Consider the following 15,454-nt stretch of genomic DNA (forward strand, 5'->3'; position numbering starts at 1 on the left):
CTAAGCATGCAGAGAAAGCAATGGTGTCATGCTCCGCTCATTCTGTCACTTTTTATGGAGATATAGCTCTGAAAGCTTTTCTCTTAAAGGCCTTTGGGGGCGGGGGGCAGTGGTGATGCCAAAGGGGGGGCAAGCATTCCCCCAAACAAGGACTTTGCCCCCCACCTAGTATATTTCATCCACCTAGTAATATACTTCACCTATTCTGTTCCTCCCCAGAATTTTTTTTTTTCTGGTGCCATTGCTGGCTGGGGGCGGAACCTGCTTTTCCTTACTTGTTTGAAGTTATTTATTATTCACATCTTCAGCTGAAGTCTGCCACAGAAACCCACTGAAACTATTTTGCTCTAGGGTGCACTCTCATTCATATTATGTATAACATATAGTTCTTGCTTTTCCAGTAATGTCAATTTCAAATCAAAACATCACTGATACATTTTTAAGCCAATCATTTTTTAATTATGGCTTCAAATATTACTCATTATAAACACAGTGGTACTATGTTGAATTTTGCTGTACAGTAGGGCCCCACTCATTCAGTGGGTTATGTTCCAGACCCCTGCCTAAAAGTGAAACCCGAATGAATGGCGCCCGACACCTGAAAAATGCCGTAAAAGTGGAACAAGTGCCGTATGTGTGGGGCCTTACTCTAATTGAAAGCTGCCGCATTAGCGGAATGCCGAAAAGCGGGGCCCTACTGTACTTGCAGTTTCTTTTAAATAGCTGTCCTGCTAAGGAGAAAACAAGTCTATGCTTGGGGTGGGGGTTTCTATTACAGCAAATAATTATCTGGCTCACTGAAGCACTCAACTGTACCAAAAACAGACTTAATACTAATTTTTTCAAGTTGGTTAAGAATGGCAGCTCTGAGGATTCAAGAGAAATCGGAAATGTTAGAGGCCACCTCCAAAGTGGCACACAGAAATAGGACTTCAAGCTTTACTTTATCTAATTGTCAGAAGAATGTCCAGATATTCCTTTAATCAGAGAATAAGGTTTTCACCCAGTTAATCAGTGGAACTGACAACAAGCAGAAATCCAAGATTGCTGACAAGCCCACTGCCCTGCAGTCTGCTTAGATGCACCGCTTTCTACTCCCTGACAAAACTGAAGAAAAATAAAGTATATTATCCTATGTACAATATTTGTGTATTTGGCATTTAGCAGGGATAAGTATTGTGTCTTGGGGAAAAAAAGTGTGGAGATCAGGTGAAGACAGTTATACAATATATTTCCTGAATACAAACGTCTTGGAATATAGCCAAGTGTGCTGACACCACTTTCACCCTATTTTAGTACAGGGATGGGGAACCTCTGGCCTGCCAAGCACTTCTACCCAGCCCCTAGCACTCTCCCAGGCCCTCCCCGCCACACACTGCAATAGGTATGAAAACTACTTCCTCTCAGCTCCATGTTAATAAGCTGGGAATGGAGAAGGCATGATTTTCATCCCTATCCTGGTGCACGGAAACAGGAGGGTTCACCTTTCCCACCTGGCATGCTGCAAGGGAGAAGCTGATTGGGGATGAAACTTCCCTGCCAAACTGCACCAGGAGGAGGATGAAAACACAAGCTGCTCTCAGGTGATCTGCACTGATCTTCGGGGGGGGGGGAGAGAGAATACAACAGTTCTGGCACCTAAGGCTAAGTGTCCCTAAACGCCTGGCAAGAACATTTCAATAAGGAAAGTCCATTCTTGAAAGACTTCTATGGGCAAAATACCCCTAATCATTTGTGAAGGAAATGCTTCCTTGGTGTGCAGAGACTGTGGAATCCAAGGTCCTTCACCTCACCCTGCTCACCTAGACTGAGGAAGAAGCTGAACAGAAAGCAGTAGAGGGTTTTGTGTGTATGTGTGGACCCACCCATCTTTGGAACAGGACCCACCCCACTGCTGGAATGTGGCTTCCAACACCTAGCCACTGATGCTGCCCCAATAAACTATGGTTTAGCATTACATAAACAAGCCTTGGGATGGTACAGTTTGTACTTACCGTAAACGGTGTTTCTTCATGGATGACAAGAGGTCTCCACGTGGGTACTATAGCTCCCCCTACAGCTCGAAGACAGGAAATGCTTCAGGAAATGTTTTTTGCTCCTCCCTTCCTGCTGAGACTCAGTTTTCATTCTTGTAAAGCTCTGCCAACAGCCTCAGCTCATCATAGAATATATAACACATCGAAAAAACACAATAGGTGTAAGAACATGGAAACAGTCAACCAGTCTGGGAGAGTCCCAGAAATGTGCGTAGTCGTGGCACCCCATAATATCGTCCCTTATAGCCAGCCAGGTTAGGGAGGGCCATGGAGACCTCTTGCCATCCATGAAGAAACACCGTTTACGGTAAGTACAAACTGTACCTTCTCTCATGGATGACAGAGGTCTCCACGTGGGACGTACTAAAGCTACGACCTAGGGTGGGTCAGGTGGAGGCAGGACCTGTTGGAGAACTCTGAGACCAAATGAAGCCTCCGCTGATGCATAAAGATCAATTTTGTAATGCCGAGTAAAGGTAGACGGGGATGACCAGGTGGCTGCCCTACAAATTTCTTCTATGGAGGCATTAGGAAGAAGGCTGCCAAAGTAGCGGCTGATCTGGTGGAATGAGCCGTAAGGTTCAATTGAGAAGGCCAGTGCAGAGCTTCATATGCTAGAGATATACACGCTCTAATCCACCTAGCCAAGGTATTTCGGGAGACTTTGTTTCCTAAAGTAGGCAGATGGAATGATACAAACAAGGAATCACATTTACGAAAGGACTCAGTTCTAGAAAGGTAGACTTTCAGAGCACGTCTAACGTCTAAGGAGTGCCACGCTCTTTCTCTGGGATGAGAGGGATTAGGACAAAAGGAAGTTAGGATTATTTCCTGCTGCCTATGGAATGGTGAGTTCATTTTGGGAACAAAGGCTGGGTTAGTTCGTAGCACCACTTTATCTTTATGGAATGTACACAGATGTTTTTGTATTGAGAGGGCTTGCAGTTCAGATACTCTGTGAGCCGAGGTGATAGCTACGAGGAATATCAATTTGAAGGATAGGACCCTGAGAGGAACGGATGTAAGCGGCTCAAAGGGAGGTTTCTGAAGAGCGCTGAGGACGGTATGCAGGCTCCATGATGGAAATCTATGCAGTACTGGAGGACTTAAGGCAACAGCTCCTCACAGGAACTTTTTGAGAAGAGGGTGTGCACCCAAACAAGTATTGCTGGTAGGTAGCAGGATAGATGAGAGAGCTGATGTTTGTCGTTTTGAAGTATTTGGCCGCATGCCCTTTTTCAGACCATCTTGCAAGAGTTGCAGAACTTGAGCAACCACTGCTGACTCTGGAGAGAGAAAGCTTTCCATGTAGATTGATAGCTTTTAATGGTGGAAGGGCGTCTCACTGACAGGATGGTACTCACCACTTCAGAGGAGAATCCTAACGCTAGCAGCCTATGCGCTCAATCTCCATGCGGTTAGTCTGAGCCATTGTGGGTCCGGGTGTAGGAGAGGACCTTGATGGAGCAGGTCGTGTCGTGCCAGTAGATGAAGCGCCTTGTGCCAGGCGAACTATGTCCGAGAACCAGGGGCGTCTTGGCCAATAGGGGCTACAAGGACCACGTGAGCTGCTTCTGTTCTGATTTTCTTCAGTACTCTGGACAGCAAGGGAGTCGGTGGGAAGGCGTAGAGGAGGCCTTTTGGCCAGCTTACTGCCAGAGCATCTTCTGCTCCGCAACTCCTGAATCGGGAGAAGAATCTCTTTGTCTGGTGATTGCTGTCCGAAGCGAATAGGTCTACTTGGAAGTTGCCGAACTTCGCTTGGAGAGACTGGAATACTTCCACATTCAGAGCCCATTCGCCTGGCAAGAGCTGCTGTCTGCTCAGCCAATCCGCCGTTATGTTCAGGCGACCCTGGATGTACTCTGCTGAAATTGAGGACAGGTGTCTTTCTGCCCACAGTAGCATTGAAGTAGCCTCTAGGTTCAGAGTCCTTGAGCGGGTACCTCCTTGTTTGATCAGGTAAGCATGAGTTGACGTGTTGTCGGTGCGAATGAGGACGTCCGGAAAGGCGAGGATTGGCACGAAGTGCCAAAGAGCTAGGTGTGCTGCCCTTATCTCTAACCAGTTGATGTTTCTGGTCACCTCTGCTGTCAACCAGCGTTGTTGAACATATTGCCAGTGGCAGTGCGCTCCCCAACCATGGAGGCTGGTGTCGGTGGCGATGACTGTTCGGGGAGGATCCTATAGTGGGACTCCTTTCAATAGGTTCCGTATTTCCAACCACCAGGTGAGGGAGTGTTTGACCGGAGATGGAAAGAGAAAATGACGATGGTTAATTAGTGCAATGTCTGATTGGAACTGAAGTAAAAAGGTTTGAAGTGGGCAGGAGTGCAGGCACGCCCAGGGAGTGATCCCTATTGCTGATGCCATCATGCCGAGTAGTTTGGCAAGCAACATCACGTCTGGGGATTGAAGTTGGGACAAAGTAGTTGCCAGTGAGGCAATGTTCTGGACCCTCTGTGGTGACAGGGAAATGAGCTGTTGAGCCGTGTCTATAGTCACCCCAAGGTGGAGCAGCTGCTGAGAAGGGCATAGATGGCTCTTTTGGGAATTTATGAGAAAGCCGTGACCTTGCAAGAAGTCTAGTGAAACGTGGATGTCCTGTTGGGCTTGATGGAAGGAAATGGACTGAATGAGGTCGTCTAAGTATGGGTATATGTGCAATCCTTGCATCAGAAGACCCCTACTAACGTCACCATAACCTTGGTGAACAGATGTGGAGCCAAAGCCAGACCAAAGGGAAGGGCCCTGTATTGAAAGTGGTGGCTGTTGTAATAGAAGCGGAGTAATCACCTGTGAGATGGGAATATGGAGATGTGCAGGTAGGCCTCTTTTAAATCTATTGAAGCCAGAGAGTCCCATGGAAGAAGAGCTTCTCTGATGAACGTAAGGGTGTCCATCCTGAAGGTTCTCTGGGTCACAAATTGATTTAAGAATTTGAGGTCAAGTACCCTGCACTAGGATCCGTCCTTTTTCCCGACCAAGAAGAAGATGGAGTAAAGACCTGAGAAAACCTCTCCTGATGGTACTTCTTCTATGGCGGAGATATCCAACAGGTGATGAATCTCGCCTAATATTGCTTGGTGTTTTTTGATGGAAGTGGCTAAGGGAGAGGGAAGGAATCTGGTGGGCAGGTACTCTGTAAGTTCTATCTGGTACCCCTCCTTGAGGATGGTGAGTACCCACGTGTCCTGGGTCGTGTGTTGCCAACAGGAAACAAAGTGGGTTAGGCGACCTCCTACTTGTGGTGTCAGCGGTGAGTCAGAAGCATTGTTGGTTCTGACATCCTTGTCTAGTTTGGTTGGGGGAGGGCCTGGAAGAAGAGGTCTGAGAATTCTGTGGAAATCTCTGCCTGGTCAAGTAGGAGCGCCCACTTTTGAAGTCACGTGCCCTGGTGGTGAGCCTGGAGCCACAAAAGGACTGGAAAGGGTAAGAAGAAGAGGCACCTATCCTCTCGCTTTTGGGATGGCACCACTTTCTTTTTATCTCTGGTCTCTACAATGACTTCCTTGAGGGCCTCATCACCGAAGAGCTTGGTACCTGAGAAGGAGACAGAGGCTAGGCTGGCACGTGAAGCTGCATCCACATCCCAGTGGTTAAGCCAGAAATGTCTTCTAGCTACAACTGCTGCTGCCATTGCTCTGCAGGAAAATTGGGCAGAGTCCATAGTGGCATCTGGTATGAATGCCAGGGATCTAGATACCTTGAGCAGAGTCTTTCTGAGTCTAGCTGGGTCTCTGTTAACATCGTCAAGCAGGTCTTCAGTCCATAACAGCACTGCTCTGGCAAATACAGAAGCCGAAGTAGAAGCTCTTATTGAGAGCCATTAGCTTCGTGAGAGCGCTTCAGAGTTGCTCAATGGGGTCCTTTAACTGAGCATCTCCGTCCCGTGGCAAGAGGGCATGGGAGAGTAGAGCGGAAATGGGCCCGTCCACAGCTGGAGTGTGAAGCTGGTTCATAACATCAGCATCTAGGACATAAAACTTATTGGCATAGTTAGTACTTTTTCTGCATTGGAGAGGCAAGTCCCATTCTAACTTCATAATATTTTTAAAAGAGGTGGGCAAAGGCATGCACCTAGTGGAAGGCTTAGGGACGGGGAGCACTAGACAGCTCTTAGATAAGGGCTCCTGTTGTTTCTGGGTCACATTTAAGTCCAAAGCTGCCACTACTTTACGGAAAAGAGGGGCAAAATGAGCCTCTACAAATAATCTAGCAGACTGAGTGTCATCCATATCTGAGCCTTCACTCCATTCCCCTTCTTCAATATCAGGATCTCTGTTGTCATCAGACTTGCCTGCGTCTAAAGAGAGGCCTTGCTGAGTGCTGTGGCCTCTAGCAACAGCATGTGGGGAGGGTGAAGGAACCCTATCAAGGTGTGGATACGCAATTGAGGGCCTTTTGGAGAGTGGGGGTGGTACGTCTGCATTATCCCGTGTGGAGGGAGAATGCCTTTTGGATGCCCTGCAGCTCCCCAATCATGGCCTCCTTAAGCTGTTGCAATACAGCGGGAGATAGCAGATCAGATAGGGACAACGGCGGTTGTTGAGGCATTGCATTAGAACCAGGTTGGGATGGGGGAGTTATCTGCATGCATTGAACTGGGGAATCATACCTCCTTTGCTCCTCATCTTTAGATGAAAGACACTCCAGTTCCCTAGGCCCGATAGGAACAAGGCGGGGAGGTTCTGGGGAGCTTGGAGGCTGTGTCACCGAGAGGACCGCAGTGCTATTCTCAGGCAGGAGTAAAGGTAAGTCATGGGAAGCATCCGCTTCAATAAGTGTCCTTTTTTGTTGTAGTGCAGGAGCGGCCTGAAAAGCAGCGGGCAAGTGCCGATCCAAAACGGCAGCCGCCTCGTGTTTGTTGGACAAAATGGCAGGTGCTGCATTGCAAGCAGCCAAAAACGGCTCTGCTAAAAGCCCCTGTGGTAAGGAGGTAAGTGGAGGGGACTCACTGACTCTGGCAAGCTTGCGGGAAGCGATGGAGTCCATCCGAGAAGAGGTGCCCTCAAGAGGGCTGTCTCCGCCAATAAGCAGCTGCTGCTGAACATTGGCGGGAATCTGGGGCGGGTGGGAGCTGACTGCAGCCGAGGCTGAGTATTGCCCTGCCTTTTTTGAATATTTTTTCTTCTTTGAAGAGTAAAATGCCATCTTTTCCATGCTTGCAGGGAGCAGAAGGCAGAAGAAATGAAAGTGAAACTAGAAGGACAGAGAACTAAAGGTAAGTAATACATATATAGATTATAAAACAAGTAGAAAAATAGATAGATGGAAGATAGGCCAAAAAAACCTGGAATATAGGCAAAAGGGAGGAGAGAAGCTAGGCCAGAAAGGAAGCCATCCAGAAAGGGTGTGCTCTGAGCTGAGACAGGAAAGAAAACTGAGCCTCAGCAGGAAGGGAGCAGGGCTGTGGAGTCAGAGTCGGAGTCATGGAGTCGGAGTCTGAAGCAATTTTGGGTGGAGTCGGAGTCGGAGTCGGTAGAAATGTACCGACTCCGGCTTCAAAATAAATTTTGATTGACAAATTTTAAAAAAATATAAATTCAAAATGTCAAAGAAGATTCCCATGAAGTCAGCTGTAGTTGAGCATTTCACCATAACTCAAGATGGAAAACATTTTGTGTGTGAGTGTATGACACAGGACCCAGATGAAGACAAACGCTGTGATGCCAAGATCAGAGCATATTCAGGCAGCGATAAAAATGCTCCTACAAGAGCTTCCAATTTAAAAAGACATTTACAGCCCTTTCCAGGGCTGTGGAGTTGGAAGCAATTTTGGGTGGAGTCGGAGTCGGACAGTAGAAAAATAGAGGAGTCAGAGTCAAAGGTTTGGCGTACCGACTCCACAGCCCTGGAAGGGAGGAGCAAAAAACATTTCCTGAAGCATTTCATGTCTTCAAGCTGTAGGGGGAGCTATAGTACCCACGCGGAGACCTCTGTCATCCATGAGAGAATGTGCACTCCTCTTTCCCCCATCTTCCTCCAGTGTTGCCACATGAAGATAAAAAGCTTTCACTTCGATTTTTAATTAACTGTAGTTTAGCATTCTGTGAGAGCTAAGGATTTCTAACAAGACTGTTCAGCATCTTACTAAACTACAGCTTCCAGGATACTTTGTGGAAGCCTTGACAATTAAATTGTAATAAAACAGATTTAAGTTTCTTGCAGAGATGTGCCCTGAAATTTTGCTTTAATCAACCATACCCTCTTAAGTTCTTCACTCACATGCTAGCTCAGTTTGCATAACTGCCAAATTAGCTTGATTTTACCTTATCTTTTAGGCAAATATGGGAATAAAAATGTAGACTGCACGCTGACTTTGGCTGCAACACTATGCACTCATACTTAACTTCTGAGTAAATATTTCACTATTAGTGTTGCAACTTCCTCCACATAATCTTACAAAAATATAGGGTATTATTCACACAGCCTGCCTGTTGTGCTTTAGAGAGCAACCCTAAAAGCAGAAAAATACTTACCTTGTGTTTCAAAGAACCATCTAAAGACTTAATTTCAAAGTGCTAAAATGTATTTGTTTTGAAGTGAGAAACAGGAATCAGTGAAGTCAATAGACCCACTGCTGATAGGTTGGTGGCCCCTAGTAACTGCTTAAACACTACAGAGTAAACAACTTGCCAAAATAAATGATATATAAAAGAGCCAACCACAATATGACCTTTAAGAAAATGCTGCCCTGGGCTTCGTTGGAAGGAAGGGTGGGCTATAAATTTAATAAATATTAAAAAAATAAAATTTAAATGTCTGTTTCAGTTAGTGGTCTTTGTGGAACATGATGCCATCTAGATTGTGCCTATGACCTTGGTATCCTTCTGGGCCAACTTGGTGAGATGGGTATTGGAGGCACTGTTTTACAGTGGTTCTGATCCTATCTCCAAGATCTTTGTCAGACAATAGCATTAAGTAATTGTCTTTCAGCCCCCTGGCAATTGTGCTGGGTGCCACAGGGTACCATCTTGTCCCCCATGCTGTTTAACATCTATATGAAGCCCTTGGGATCAGTCATCAGGCGCTTTGGGGTGAGGTGTCAGCAGTATGCTGACAATATCCAGCTCTATTTCTCCACAACATCTGAATCAGGAGAGGCTGTGCAAGCTCTGGACCACTGCCTGGACTCAGTGGTGGGCTGAATGAGGGCCAATAAACTGAATCTGAATCCTAGCAAGATGGAGATGCTGTGGGTTGGTGGTTCCCGAGTTCAGATAATTGATCAGTTGCCTGCTTTGGATAGGGTTGTACTCCCTCTGAAAGAGCAGGTCTGTAGTCTGGGGATACTTCTGGATCCATCTTTGTTGCTAGAGGCCCAGGTGACCTCAGTGTCTAGAAGTGCCTTTTACCAGCTTTGGCTGGTAAGACAGCTGTGTCCATTTCTGAACCGGGATAGCCTGACTACTGTTGTCCATACACTGGTAACCTCCAGGCTGGATTACTGTAATGCCCTTGAGGTTGGTCTGGAAGCTGCAGCTGGTGCAAAATACAGTGGTGATACTGCTCACTGGGGTAGGGTATCACCTGCATGTCACCCCGCTGCTGAAAGAATTGCAGTGGCTGCCCATTTGCTACCAGGCCAAGTTCAAGGTTCTAGTTTTGGTGTACAAAGCCCTATACAGCTCGGGTTCAGGATACCTGAAAGACCATCTTATCCCTTATATACCCAGTCGATCACTGTGTTCTGCAGGTGAGTGCTTCCTGCCAATACCAGCTTATCAGGAGGTCCATTCTGGACAACATAGAAAGTGGACCTTTGCAATTCCCTCCCCTTAAATACTAGACAGGCACCATCTGTTATCTTTCTGGTGCCTACTGAAAACTTTCCTCTTTCAACAAGCCTTTTAGGTTGAAACCTTATCCCAGTCTGCGCTTTTGTTGGAATTGCTTTTTAATATGTTTTTAAACCTTTTTCAAAAAACATGTTTTTAAACCTTTTTTAAAAAACATGTTTTTAAACCTTTTTAAAAAAATGTTTTTAATGGTGGTTTCATTTTAATATATTTTAAAGTCTGCTTTTATGATGTTTTAAAGTGTTTTTAGTGCTTTTGTTTGCCGCCCTGGGCTCCTATTGGGAGGAAGGGCAGGATATATATCAAATCAATCAATCAAATAAATAAATAAACAAATAAACATTATTCTTGCTGTCAGGGGGCATCTCCAGGCAACCAAAGGACATTATGTTCTCCACTGTAGTGCACAGTAAGCAAAAGTATTGAACAGGTATCATCTAATATATTTTAAAAATTATCTTCATAAACTACCTGCTAAAGTTTGGTGATAAATTCTAACCTTTATTAGTAGTAACAAAAGAAACAAATTATTCTGGTTAACTGTGTCTCTAACTGTAATGGGAGGAAGAAGGAGGGGGGACCCCAAGATGCCAAAAAAGGAGAATTACTTGATTGAGAAATCCAAATCGGTTTATTAAAAAGAGGAAAGAAGCCCAACGCGTTTCGGCCACTCTGGACTTGGCCTTCGTCAGGGGCTAAAAATTAAAACATATAATGATCCATTTAATAACTTGTTCATATCATCTCATATCATACAATGTAATACCAAATGACATATGGGGAAAAATGTTTGCCTTGGATGCCATCTACTTTTGCTGTTTTCTCTAATTGTAATGCCTGATTCAATCAATTTCCCTTTTCTAATTAATAACCAGCAGAATAGTGTATATTTTTATTCCGAGGCTGATGCTGAGTGTTGCCTTCCAACCTTTAATATGCATAACTGTGTACACACATCTATCTGTATTCCTGTCCCATGTCTGCTTCAGCCTAAGGTCTACCTTGCACCCATTCACTGAACAAATATACTTTTAACTAAGATATATGTGACTGGAGTTCAACATACTAGACCTAGTTTGCACAATCCTTACTCCTCAAATAGAAGAGAGAAATATCAATATCTTCTCGAAGGACCAACATTGGGAACAAAAGTGCACCCTGCTCCCCAATGTGCATGCATTAGGTTGATGCGCTATTTACCAATACCTTATCGCTCTCCTATACACTGGGTACAATTACATCTGAGATGCATTTGCAAGTCCTCTCATTAGTAATTGGCAAAGTAGGTTGTTGTGAGACTCCAGACCACATCAATAACAAGAAAACATTCATGGAGTATATTTTCACTGACTTAACAGATCCAGACGAAAATGTAAACTAACATCTATCAATATTCTATTTTTTTTAAAGCCACATCTAAAATTTTATTTCCGTTTTCTTTCTTACATGCAGAATATAAGAGTAAACACACTTTTGATGCAACTTCCTGTTTTTTCACTGTGCAGTACAAAGAGAAAAAATCATTTAAATCAGGCTTATCAAACTCTGATAAGCAAAATGCCAAACCAAGAAGAAAAGAACATCAAGACAAAACTAGAGCACTGATGATTAATTCAGTCTGAATGTATTTAAACAATAGAAATTAAGTATCTCTGTGATAGTTCCCTCATGTCCAATCAGCATTAATAACTAAAACTACAAATATGAACCTGGCATAAATATCAGCACTGGGTTGGATCAGCAGAGCTCTGCTCACATGACAGTGCTGGAGGACGGGGTGATGGATTTCACCCATTTCCTCTTTTCCTGTATAGCCCCCTAAAAATCTGGTCTGGATAGTTGGGTGACCCTCCAGAAAGAGGATGGGCTGATGACACTGGGGGCTGCAGAGGTAAGGAAGAATGAGTGAAAATTGCCTCCCTCACATCCTTTTGTTGGTGCATCTGCTGGATCCCAGCCCCTTCTGCAAATGGAAGAATGCAAATGGAAGAGGGAAGCTCTAACACAAAGATCATTGTTAGCATCTTGGGAGTATTACTGTGCCAAGTAAATCTAATTACATTAGTCATGGGTAGTTAAAAGTTAGTGGCATTAGATTGTCTGAACAGGTGTTGGACCACAACCAATGTATTTATTTGGATATTTGCCTATTTATTCCCATGTCACAAAGCACGATGCTTTGCTTTAAGCTCTTTTTGGTCAGTTTATTTGAGCATAAGCCATCCTGAAGATGCTGATGGACCATATCAATGGGATAAAAATGCAAAATAAAAATATGTGGAAATCAAAATATTAAAATAAACTCTAAAGTGAAAACATTAGAATGACTTTTCCCAATAAACAAAATTGAAATTCCAGTGAAATATATACATCATGCCAGTTTAACATTAGTTTTCTTTACACTTTTAGCATGATTAGTGGCGACTACCAGTGGAGGAAAATTATTTATTTGTCAACCACCTTGGTGTGGTCTTAATATATGGTAAAATCCATTATTGAGGAAATGTACAGGACCAAATTTGGCTGGGTGTTACAGGGTCAGTTTCAGCTTTTACAACCTGAGGATCTGGACAAGATGCTTGAATCTGTTTGGACTACCACCTGTTTTCCTGAGCCTTCTCCTTTTTGACTAATTCAATCTAGCCTACATGAGTTGGCTGGGTGAGTCTGTGAGAGGGAGTGGTGGCTGTCATTCTTATAAAGGAAGCAGAAGCCACTTCTGGGAAAAGCCCACCCAGGATCAGGAGATATGACAACTACTGCTTGATTGCAAATATCCTTTTCTTAGGAAAGGTGGATTAAGAGGGTGGTGGTCACTCAGTTGCAGATGAATTAGGAGAAATTCACACTAAAATGCTTGTGAATTTTCATGAGGGCTTTTTTTTAAAAAAAAAACCCACAATTGTTGCAGAAATGTGGAGAACTGAATTTAAGATTGGAAAAATGAGAAACTGAGAGAACCATAATTGATAGATCTTTTCATCCCTAACGCAAGTGCAGACTAAAAGGGTGTGAAGAAATTTCAATAGTTAGAACAATATTCTGTTGGGTTAGATAAGATAGCATAATTATTTGGAAATAAAATGGTCTCCTTTCATTTTACATAAGCAAGTAGTTTTGAATTACAAGAATATTAAAAGGCATTTTCCTTTCCCCCCTAATTTGTAGATTATCACCCTGTGCGTAATGCACACTTTAATGGGAAACTTTAAAAAGTACCATTACGCTTTTTCTTCTGTACTGAAACACATTAACAAGCAGTACAAGGAATAGGTTGTGAGATAGTCAACTTTTTCAGAATTTCAACCATACTGTGTAGTAGTAGTTGCCTTGAGAACTCTTACCACATTTTTATCCAGGGTCTGCTGAGGCAGACATTCAGGAAATAACATGCCAACAAGTGAAGCCTTCTTTGTTACACTGTATCTCTATGGTGGATAAAATTTCACTTTTTAATGTATGTTTAGGCACAGAATAAAAGGAAAAGTGCTATACATGGCAAGCGTGCGTGTTTGGGTGGTGGTGTAATGCCACCATAGTCAGAGGCAGTATGCTTTTGAAAACCAGTTGCCAAAGGCTGCAGGAGGGGACCGTGTTCTTGCCCTCAGGTCCTGCTTCCATGGGCATCTGGTTGGTCTCTGTGAGAACAGGATGCTGGACTAGATGGGACACTGGCCTGATCCAGCAGGCTCTTCTTATGTTCTTAACGGTAGAACCTTGGCAATAACCCTGCCCTCCTCCTCTGTCCTCATTTCAAGAAACACAATGTGTTGCTTCATGTTACCACTGTATTCCAAATGCTTTTGCAGCTTTACCTACAATAGACTTTAAAAAAAAAAAAAGTCCTGTTATTATTCTGGTACTGGATGGAATTCTGCCACTAAGTCTTCTTGGTTGGGCACATTAACACCTATGACTCCTGGTGATGAAGTCAGCCGAGTCAACACGGAGAAATTTTTAACAGCCCAGGAAACACAGATAAATCAGCCCAGCTCAGAACCGACGATGGTCAGAGGTACTTGCCTCTTCGAGTCCATGCAACAAACCACCTGATCTGATCCTACGCGGTTAGACGCGCCAAACTCGGCACAACACTGCGCGATAAGGGGTCTTTTAACATGGCGCAAGCGGCCAGAGTAAAACCGTCTGGCTAAGACTCTCGCTGCCCTAATATTTCTAACTGAAGTTGCCTACTGAAGGCAACGAGAGGAGGCTTCTTTTCTGGGAGCTGCAGTCTAAGCCAAGCTTTTTCCTCCACGTGTTGCAGTTATAGCAGCCAAGCTGACTGCGGCACCTGCGCCATGTGCCATGTGCCTGTACTCTACAGGGCCCCGCGCCTTCGCTCCTGTCGTTCTTCCCTCCCTCCTTCTTTCTCTTTCTCCCTCACTCACCAGTGGTAGCAGCCCTCGCTTGCTTCCAGGGTGAAGTTGATCTTGGTGCTTCGGGTGAACGGCAACAATACTTTGGGAATATTCAGCTTGGAAGGCACCACTGCAAAGGGGAGGTGGAGGAGGAGAAGGAGCCAAAGCGTCGCCCAATGCGCAGGGGTTGCGGGTGCCATTGTGCCTGGAAGATGGGGTGGGGCTTTGCCAGGCCAAGGGAAAAGAGTCCCGCCGCTCTCTGGGAACCAGGGCGCACTTCTTCGAGCGAACGCGCGCCCTGCCACTGACCCGCTCTAAGCCCTTCCTGAACCAAAGGAAAAGGGAAGCGGCTGCTGCTGGAGCTGTAGTAGCTGCTATAGCAGCAGCAGCGTCTGCACCAACCTCCTCACAGGAATCACCCGCCTTGAGCTGCTATTCGAGGGACGTCACAGCGCGGGCAAAAGGCAAAGATCCTGCTCTAAGGACCGGACGCTGAAGGCGGGGAAGGAAGGCCCTTAGCCGCAAGAGGGGAGAGAAGCAACGGCAGGTGCCAAGCTGATATCACCTGCCGGCCGCTGGGGACATTGCAGGCTGCTGCCTCCTGACCCCACTGGGGAGGCAATGTTTGGTTTGTTTGTTTTCAACAGTGCTCGCTGAGGGCGCTTCCGTGGGGGGTGCTTTAGCTTTAGAGTCGGATACCTGAGGGAACTAAAGGACAAGAGAGTTGAGAAAGGAGATAACTGCAGCTGTTTTCCCGCTCTCCTTCCACGTTCCACTTTTCCTAGCCAAATATTTTGGTGGTAATATTAGTAGAGATGCTGAGGCACCACCACTAACAATAACAATAAGTGAAGCAGCTTCAGATACAGCTGTGGCAGTTCTCAGACTTTTGCAGATCCTACCCTGGCACAATCTCTGTGCGTAATACACTTAATCTAAACACATCTACTCTTCTCATATTTATACATTGATTTGATCACTGGCTTGTGGTGGTGCAGTCATGAAGGGAAAACCACAACACTACCACTGACAGTAAAACATTAAAGTGTGTGCATGTGTGTGTTGTATATGAATGTATTGTGTGTATGTAGAGGCCAAGCCACAATATATAAGCTGTTGGATGGGACATACAACAAATAATGAATGCTGCACGGGAATGTCTGGATATTTTTATTATTACCTTCACTGGTAGGTCCCAGGGCAGGTCACAATTATATAAAATTCAGGATTAAAAACAGTTTAAAACAAATTACAT

At 44.8% G+C, this 15,454-nt stretch overlaps 1 protein-coding gene across 2 annotated transcripts in view; it reads right to left on the bottom strand.

Moving 5' to 3' along the window:
- NUP210 (nucleoporin 210) overlaps positions 1-14,775 on the bottom strand; it is a 158,452-nt gene extending 143,677 nt beyond the window's left edge. Inside the window, exon 1 of one of the 2 annotated variants that reach the window (XM_061618161.1) lies at positions 14,230-14,775. In XM_061618161.1, the coding sequence (XP_061474145.1) occupies positions 14,230-14,399 (170 nt within the window). In that variant the 5' untranslated portion in view covers positions 14,400-14,775. Of the gene's footprint in view, positions 1-1,994; positions 2,055-14,229 lie in introns of those variants that run through there. The other variant, XM_061618162.1, reaches the window with a different exon arrangement.
- Between the last annotated feature and the right edge of the window lie 679 nt (positions 14,776-15,454).

This window comes from Rhineura floridana, chromosome 3 (assembly GCF_030035675.1).
Source record: "Rhineura floridana isolate rRhiFlo1 chromosome 3, rRhiFlo1.hap2, whole genome shotgun sequence".
Lineage (NCBI taxonomy): Eukaryota > Metazoa > Chordata > Lepidosauria > Squamata > Rhineuridae > Rhineura > Rhineura floridana.